This window comes from Chaetura pelagica, unplaced genomic scaffold, assembly GCF_000747805.2.
Source record: "Chaetura pelagica isolate M959 unplaced genomic scaffold, ChaPel_1.0 scaffold47, whole genome shotgun sequence".
Classification (NCBI taxonomy): domain Eukaryota; kingdom Metazoa; phylum Chordata; class Aves; order Apodiformes; family Apodidae; genus Chaetura; species Chaetura pelagica.
In genome coordinates this window covers 660,384-668,965 of record NW_009954140.1, presented here as the reverse complement: position 1 = coordinate 668,965, position 8,582 = coordinate 660,384, and the positions used below count along the sequence as shown (strand labels likewise).

At 50.1% G+C, this 8,582-nt stretch overlaps 2 protein-coding genes across 2 annotated transcripts in view; one reads left to right on the top strand and one right to left on the bottom strand.

The window, feature by feature from the left end:
• Positions 1 to 1,141: 1,141 nt before the first annotated feature.
• On the top strand, positions 1,142 to 2,778 carry ARMC7 (armadillo repeat containing 7). The gene is made up of 3 exons (XM_010002654.1): positions 1,142 to 1,208; positions 1,283 to 1,426; positions 2,372 to 2,778. Exons 1-3 carry the CDS (start codon positions 1,142 to 1,144, stop codon positions 2,707 to 2,709), a joined length of 549 nt encoding a protein of 182 aa, XP_010000956.1. The 3' UTR covers positions 2,710 to 2,778.
• Positions 2,779 to 4,041: 1,263 nt separating this feature from the next.
• Positions 4,042 to 8,582, bottom strand: part of NT5C (5', 3'-nucleotidase, cytosolic) — a 6,082-nt gene continuing 1,541 nt past the window's right edge. The window contains exons 3-6 of the mRNA XM_010002735.1: positions 5,256 to 5,356; positions 5,119 to 5,179; positions 4,268 to 4,382; positions 4,042 to 4,184 (exon numbers count right to left, since the gene is read on the bottom strand). Of these exons, the coding sequence (XP_010001037.1) occupies positions 4,042 to 4,184; positions 4,268 to 4,382; positions 5,119 to 5,179; positions 5,256 to 5,356 (420 nt within the window). The remainder of the gene's footprint in view (positions 4,185 to 4,267; positions 4,383 to 5,118; positions 5,180 to 5,255; positions 5,357 to 8,582) is intronic.

Sequence of the window (8,582 nt, the reverse complement as noted above, 5' to 3'; positions counted from 1 at the left end):
AGGAGCAGGGGGTCTGTGCCAGGAGCAGGGGTCTGTCTGACAGGAGCAGGGGGTCTGTCTGACAGGAGCAGGGGTCTGTCTGACGGGAGCAGGGGTCTGTCTGACGGGAACAGGGGTCTGTCTGACGGGAACAGGGGTCTGTCTGGCAGGAGCAGGGGTCTGTCTGACGGGAACAGGGGTCTGTCTGACAGAGTGGGGGTCTGACAGGAACAGGGGTCTGTCTGGCAGGAGCAGGGGGTCTGTGCCAGGAGCAGGGGTCTGTCTGACAGGAGCAGGGGTCTGTCTGACAGGAACAGGGGTCTGTCTGACAGGAGCAGGGGTCTGTCTGACAGGAACAGGGGTCTGTCTGACAGGAGCAGGGGTCTGTCTGACAGGAACAGGGGTCTGTCTGACAGGAGCAGGGGGTCTGTGCCAGGAACAGGGGTCTGTCTGACAGGAGCAGGGGGTCTGTGCCAGGAGCAGGGGTCTGTCTGACAGGAGCAGGGGGTCTGTCTGACAGGAGCAGGGGTCTGTCTGACGGGAGCAGGGGTCTGTCTGACGGGAACAGGGGTCTGTCTGACGGGAACAGGGGTCTGTCTGGCAGGAGCAGGGGTCTGTCTGACGGGAACAGGGGTCTGTCTGACAGAGTGGGGGTCTGACAGGAACAGGGGTCTGTCTGGCAGGAGCAGGGGTCTGTCTGACGGGAACAGGGGTCTGTCTGACAGAGTGGGGGTCTGACAGGAACAGGGGTCTGTCTGGCAGGAGCAGGGGTCTGTCTGACGGGAACAGGGGTCTGTCTGACAGAGTGGGGGTCTGACAGGAACAGGGGTCTGTCTGGCAGGAGCAGGGGTCTGTCTGACGGGAACAGGGGTCTGTCTGACAGAGTGGGGGTCTGACAGGAACAGGGGTCTGTCTGGCAGGAGCAGGGGGTCTGTGCCAGGAGCAGGGGTCTGTCTGACAGGAGCAGGGGTCTGTCTGACAGGAACAGGGGTCTGTCTGACAGGAGCAGGGGTCTGTCTGACAGGAACAGGGGTCTGTCTGACAGGAGCAGGGGTCTGTCTGACAGGAACAGGGGTCTGTCTGACAGGAGCAGGGGGTCTGTGCCAGGAACAGGGGTCTGTCTGACAGGAGCAGGGGGTCTGTGCCAGGAGCAGCCCCCACCATGGAGCTGGGCAGGCTGCAGTACCTGCAGGCCCTGGTCACCGAGTTCCAGGTGACAGACAGCTCAGGTAAGCCCGGGCACTGCTGCTCGCTCAGCTCTTCACCTTGAGTGTGTTTTCCTCACCTTCCTGACCCTTTGCAGAGGCCAAGGAGCAGGTCCTGGCGAACCTGGCCAATTTTGCCTACGATCCCAGAAACTACGAGTACCTCCGGCAGCTCCAGGTCCTGGATCTGTTCCTCGATACCCTCACTGAAGACAACGAGGCCCTTGTGGAGTTTGCCATGGGTAAGGGCTGCCCTGAACGCTCTGGTGAGGGGCTGGCAGGGCAGGGGATGCCAGAATTTGGGGGGTCAGCTCCTCCCTGAGAGGCAGAGAGCAGAAGACACATGGGGTGCTGACAGGGCTTCATTTAGTGGAGAAAGAGAGGAATGGGATGAGGAGGAGGAGGCAGGTATCTCTGCTACATCCCTCAGGTAGATGCTGCACTTAAAAGGATCTCTTCTGGAATGGATTTATTTTTTTTAATACTAAGTAAACCGTAGATTAATTACTCTAACAAAATCTCTCCTATAGAGAAGCAGTCACTAATACATAAGTTGTTGCCATGTGTGAGATCCCACGTTGCCATTCTACTATTGACAACCAGTCCTCTAAAATACCTGGTTGAAATGTTTAATAAGGCCTCTGAGGAACTGCTTCATAGTTATTTGTTCAAGGTCTGAACAGAAGCTGAGGGGCCAGATCCTAATTGTGAGTGATTCCATGAGATGATAATAAATATATTTGATTGTTGAGGTTTGTGGCTGAGCTGCAGCAGGATATGGCTACGTCTTCCAAGTTTAGAGTACAAACATTCTGTGCCTCTTGGCTAGTACTGTTATCTCTGTTTTTCTACAACACCTGCAATAAACTGTTGGCTTGTACCTCCCTCAGGGTTAAGTGATAATGGGAATTCTTCATTCCATGCAAGACCTTAAGCCCAGCAGTACAGTGCCCTCTAATGACATACAGGAGGAGGACTGCTCTGAGGGAAAAATCTATGGAAAGAATAAAAAAAAAACATTGCTCAGGAAGCTGTTCAGATTATTTTCCATCCAAATCGTACAGAAAAAACGGATGCTTCTTTCTGTATTAGAAAAAAAAATAAGGGGATCAGCAGTGAATTTGAATCTTAGCATGAAAAGGATGAGGGTGCAAAGAGTTTGTGTTGCATTTTCTTTGCTGTTTCAGGCGGCCTTTGTAACCTGTGCCTGGATAAAACTAACAAGGACTACATCTTGGAGGCGAACGGGATAGAGCCCATCATCAGCTGCCTGTCCAGCTCCAACGAGGAGACCGTGATGTCGGCAGTCACCACGCTCATGTCCCTCACCACGCCGCAGTCCCGCCCGCAGACCACAGCGCTGCCCGTGGTGGAGTGCATGCTCCGCTTCTCCCTCTCGGCCAGCAGAAGGCTCAGCAACCTGGCCACTGTCTTCCTGGAGGATTACTGCACGCCGCTGCAAGTGGAGGAGGCCAGGAATCTCAGCAAACACACAGCAGTGGGGATTCCTCTCCCCAAGGACTGAAGCTGTCAGAGCTGTTGAGAAGGACCTTCCCTCTGTTTTCCTCCACTTCCTGCTCAGCAGGTCAAGAGCGTGTCAAGAGCAACATGAAAGAGGGAAACTGGTCATACCAGCACTGGATTTTAGTTAATAAAGAGGTACAGCACTGCCATGTCAGTCAGACCAAGCACACAGCTAGAACTGCAAGCAAGTATTTCAAATAAAACAGATCTGTTGGAGAGCAGGTTGCCACGTGCAGCCCAGCACCCAGCTTGCACAAATAACCCCTCCCAGCTGTTGGATGTTTTTTCTGCTTGGGTTATTGGGCAGCTTATATCCCCTCCAGTTCCTGGCTGGTTTTGCTGCAGCTTTCCTCTTCAGTGTCACCTCAAATGACTTTGAAATGTCACAGAAACTTTATTCTTCCTGCAGAAGCAAGAAGGTGTTGCCCTGCCCTGGCAGTTTGCAGTCTTGCTGTGTCCCCACCATCATATCATCCTATCATCACAGGCCTCTCATACATAATATATCTATAATAAATAGGTTAATAAATCACCATACAGGGCAGGTTGTAGCCATCCTATGAATCAGGTAGTGCAAAGTTGTTTTTCTTTCATTACCACTGGTAAGAAAGGTGAAGATTAAAAAAAGAGCTCATGGAACTCTGGCTCATAAGAACAGCTGTCTTGTAAAACCTTCTCTTAATAAAACATTAACTTAAGTGCTGTGTAAACAGGTTTGTATAAGCTCATAAATATTTCTCCATCTCACTTGCAGCCAATCTTTGCCCACTCTTACTCATGCACAGGGGCCAGAAATGGAAGCCAGCTTGGTCTCCTTTCATTATCAGCCAACGATGCAAAAGGCAACCCAAAAGCCAGGGAAGCTAAATACACAAAATCTAAAAGGGTTTGGCTGCTGAGCACAGTGCTCCCTGACAGACACCCATGCTGTGTCAGAGCTTGCTTCTTCCTCTCTCTCTTCTCCCCTCCACCCCTAGTCAGCCCAAAACAAGCAGGAGTGAGGTTAAAAGCACATGCACACAAGAGAAACTTAACGCCAAACAAACAACCCACAACTGCTTGTATTTTATCGTTTCTCCTCCTCACCAACAGCAAAAACATCCAAAACAACTGTACAGAGATAAACTAACTGAATGCAGAGCAGCCTTCCAGCAACCTGGAGTCAGCTCTGCAGCACGTGGAATGAGGGCAGCTCATTTCCTAAGGGACACCCCCCTGCAGTGCCCCTGCCTGGGTGACAGTGCTTGCTGCCTCCTGGGAATGGATCTCCCTGCCAGTGGTAGGTGGGTTGTTGCCTGGGCAGTGGGAAGAGCACAGCATTCCCATCTCTGTGTCACTGCCTGCGTTTGCTCTCCAGGATGGCTTTCCAGTCGTCCTCCCAGGACAGGAGCCGCCGGCGCGGGGCCGGCAGCTGGAGCTGCCTGTTGTGGCAGCAGGTGAACAGGATGTGCTCCCAGCTGGGGTTCAGCTCAGCACCTGAGGAGGGCAAGGGAGGAGAGCTGCAGTCAACTGGGGCTGTTCCTCCCTGGCTAACCGAGTGGTGCAACTGCTTTTCAAACCTTTAATGGTGTCCTTGTCATCAAACAGCAGGTCAGCAGACACCACCGTCTTATCCCGGGTCAGAATAATCCGCTCCACAAACTCGGGGCCCAGGTGTTTTTCTACCCATTTATACTGCAGAGGCAAGATGTAAGAGAAGGTTCTGCCATGCTCTCAGGTTGCACTTTGCCCAGCTCAGATCAGCCCTTGTGTAGCAAATCTCCCCCAAAACCCCAGACCTGTGACTCCTGGCCAGGGAGGCTGGTTGTGCCCAGGGCACTGACCTCACCTGTGTGGGCTGTGAGCAGCACTGGCTGCTGGCCCAGAGCAGGTCGATTGTGCCCATCAAAATCATTCCAGCGATGAAAGTCCCCCCCTCTGCTCTTGTGCCAGTGTCAAACAGGGCTAATTCCAACACCACGGCCTCCTCTGAACTCAGCACTGGCCTCTTGCAGCACAGCTCGGTTTCTTGGGCTCCAGATTTAGACAGAAGGTTTTATGGGTTGAGGAGGCTCCACTGTGAAATCCCAAGGGAATCTCCCATCCTTGTGGGCCATGCTGACAGCCAAGCTTGCCTTACCCAGCTCTGCTGCATCAAGTTCCTTTGCTATCAGCTGCTGACAGAGCTGGAGCAGCAGTGTCCCAGCAGGACTGGGCTCATGTGCCCCACAATAAGGCTGGCACCCTGTGGCATTCCAAGATTCCCCATCCTACATTATCCCTCTGTGTCTGGGCAGCTGCCCCTCAGAGGGATCACAGGGAAGCCTGGCAGCTGCTGTCTTTATAAGTGAATGACTCTGACTTGGGTGGCATGAAATCCCAAGGCTTTGCAAAAGCAGCATTAAAACCAGTAAAATAAATTCTCTCCCACCTTCTCCACGATGCAGTGCTCGTATTTCCGGAGAGGACTTGTGCAAATAAAGACTTCAGTGCTGAAAAGAAAGAGCCTTCATTAACCATCAGGGGAAAGCATGTAGGATAATGGGAAGGGCTGCAGTCTGTCCTTACTCCTGCATGTGGATCATCTCCCGCATAGCTTCAAGGGCTCCTGGAATTGGATCCAGCTCTAGAAAGAAGCCAGGTGATTCATAGACACTGGCCACCTTAGCCTGCAAGAGACAGGAGAACCATTAGCAACACTCATGCTTTTATCCCAATTCTGTACACAAGTTGTCCTGTTACCCCCTGTGTAACAGCCATCAAAGGGGCTCCAGAGAGTGAGGTGATGCTTCACATCAAGAGTGAATGATAAAGTTTCTCACCTTTAGGGTTCCAGGAAAAATCCAGCTAAGTCACAGAAGAATGAGAAGTTACTCTCTGGTGGCTTGTTTGGAGTGAGGAGGCAGAGCTGATCCTGACCTAGCTTTGTTTCTACAAGCTGCTCCACCTTTTCCTCATGGAAAGGGTGATCAGACATGGGAATGGGCTGCCCAGGGAAGTGGTGGAGGCACCATCCCTGGAGATGCTCAAGGAAAGCCTGGATGTGGCACTTAGTGCCATGATCTGGCTGATGTGGTGATGTCAGGTCATAGGCTGGACTTGATGATCTCAGAGGTCTTTTCCAGCCTGTGATTCCCTGGGGTCATACAGTGAAATTCAGAAGTGCTGAGCCAGCATTCTTCCACAAGCATTAAAGACTCACGTTTCTACGCCACCAAACAATTTAGAAAACTGAGTTCTGGGTAAGTATTCTTCAAAGACAGGCTGGCAGCCTCTGCTTAGAAATTGTACAAGATTGCTTTACAGTCCAGCTGAGGGGGTCCTTGCTCTATATCAGTGGAACCTCAACTTAAGAACCATTTCAATGAAGCAGCAATGAGAAGGAGGCAGCATTAAACAAGCCTCCCAGCTCAGAGTGCTCACTCAGCTATCATCATTTGCACATAAATCGACAGCCAGAAGTTTGGAAGGGCTGCCTGATTTCACATGCAAATCAGAAGAGGTTGAGGAGTCTGGGTGAGGATGTGGCAATCAGATCTACCCAGATCTCTGTTTCCATGCAAAGCCTCACTGATCCCTGCAACAACTCCCTGGAGCTCTTCCCAAGGAGATTGAGTAACAGAATCAGGGTTTGTGTCTGAAAGCTCTTTTATCCTACAGCAAGACACCAGAAACTGGGAAGTTTCCACCACATCACAAAAGTCTGGCTTTGTTGGGAAGAGAAATTTTATTTCAGGACTCAGAACTAAGAGCCAGTTGTCAAAACCAAAAAAGTTTTCCTAGAAAAATGAAATAAAACCATTTTTTTCTCCCCTCATTCTCATCCCATCACAGCCAAACATTTGCTTTTAACTTCCATTAGCAAGATAATAACTTAGATTCAAAACTGGAGGAATTACATCTCTCCCTAAGCTTTCCCATTTGCAATACTGAAAATAATTCTAGAAATTCTTGCCACCACTGGAGATGTTGAATCCTTTTCTTTTCTTCTGTCTGGGGCCAGGTAACACATCCTAAACCCTGGGGAAAGAAATCCCCCTCGAGAAAACTGCTGCACACACAGGAGACAAAAGTACAGTGAAGAAAGTCTTGAGCACGGTTCTTTGTCACTGAAATGGATTTACAATGTGAAACTGATGGTCAGGTTAGCAGCAAAAAATACAGTAAAAACCAAAGTAATGGTTCAAATTTCAAGAGGCAGCTCCTGAGAAGTAACAAAGCATCAGTGCTTGGTGAGAGGGCAGTGGGTAAATCGTTATCACAGCACTTCCCACACCCCTGTCAGGACAGTATCAGCTCCTGAGCAGACAGAGCAGGTGTCAGGCTGATCCTCCTCCTTTCAGGGGCTGACAAAATGCAGGTTCAGTGACTCTGCACAGCACGGGATGGACAAGCCCCTTGCTTGTGGGTTCCTACCAAAGCTTTTCCTGCAGCTGGGGCAAGGAAAGACCCTCTTGTGTGGGGACACTGCTGCAGCACAGCCACCCTGCACTACTGTGGCACAGCCAACAAAGTCTCTCTTTTTAACTACAGCTAACAAGGTCTCTCTTTTTAACCAGCTGTGGCATTTACATAAAACCTAAAGGAGCTTCACATCTTTCATCGTTCTGCCAAATGTGCCTAAACCACCCAGAGATCCAGAGGGTACTGAGGGAGACAGACACACACACAACTACATAAACCTAATTTCCTTGGGAAGCCAGGCTAATAAGGAACAGCAAGAAAAGAGCTTTCTGCCACTGCTGATCTGTGTGGGATTCAAAGCAGTTATCTGGTTATTCCATTGACACACCTATGGTCTGGGAAGGAAGAGGATGAGCAGGAACCAAATTAGGGAATGGGAATGCCAAAAATAGAACACAACTTTCACCACAGAATAGATTGTAGACATTCCAAATAAGCACAAATTAAAAACCATGACCCCTCAAATACTTGCAATTCTTTTATCCCAGTGTATCTAGGTGGGATTTACTTAAGGAATGCCCACTTTTAGCAATAAATGGTGTTTGTTGATATTAAACGCTAAACAAATCACACCTACTCCCCATATTTACAAGTTACTACCTCTGGGAAGTTTCAAGCATCAATAACTATCAATTAGAGCTTGGAGCCTGAGCAAATGCTGCCCAGACCCTGCAATGTCACACTGGTGCAAGATCCTATGAACAGGAGGGAAACTAATTTGTCATTTCTTAACAGTAAAAAACCTACAAGCTCAGTACAGGATGTTAAAGTTAGCAATGAACTTCTCAGATGAAGAGTACAGCACAGCCTGGATCAGCATCCATTGGCTTTTTAAGAGTCCCTGGCTGCCCTGTGGTAACCAGAAGGAAATGCCAAGTCTAGATTTATAGTATTTTTTTAATTTTACCTTGCAAATGTCTCTGATGTTCATTCAGTCCCTGGCAACCATTAAAAGCAGCAACAACCTGCACAGATGTAAGATGCACCACAAGCTTTTTACACACGGTTTCAGGTCACTTACCTGCTGTGCACTTTGCTCGCCAGAGGGGATGACAAAAAACCACGGGGCTTTATTAGTTGTGCAAACCCCACGTGGAATATTTGCACTTCTTGCCCTGCCACGGAGCTACAGCAGCACTTGCCGAGCGTTCCCAGCAGCGCTGCACAGCAGGAGCTCACCCGTGGGCAAAGAACCAGCTGAAGATGGTTGAGCAAACAGTTCCACGCAGTTCTTTTGATGGCAGACCCGCCGGTTCCCGCACACCCCCCCCCCTCTTTGGGAAGGGCTGGCAGGTCACTCCTCATTGCTACACAATTTGCCAGCGTGAAACAAACCCTTTAAACATTATTTTAAACCCCCTCCCGCCCCGCTTTGCACACCCAGGGTGGGTCGGAAGGAAGGGGAGAGGTTCCCTTCGCTCCCAGCAAGGC

Coding starts and splice junctions, on each gene's coding strand:
- ARMC7 (XM_010002654.1), top strand. CDS start 1,142: ATGGAGCTGGGCAGGCTGCAGTACCTGCAGGCCCTGGTCACCGAGTTC. Junction 1,209..1,282: donor CCAGGTGACAGACAGCTCAG/GTAAGCCCGGGC, acceptor GACCCTTTGCAG/AGGCCAAGGAGCAGGTCCTG. Junction 1,427..2,371: donor CCTTGTGGAGTTTGCCATGG/GTAAGGGCTGCC, acceptor TTGCTGTTTCAG/GCGGCCTTTGTAACCTGTGC.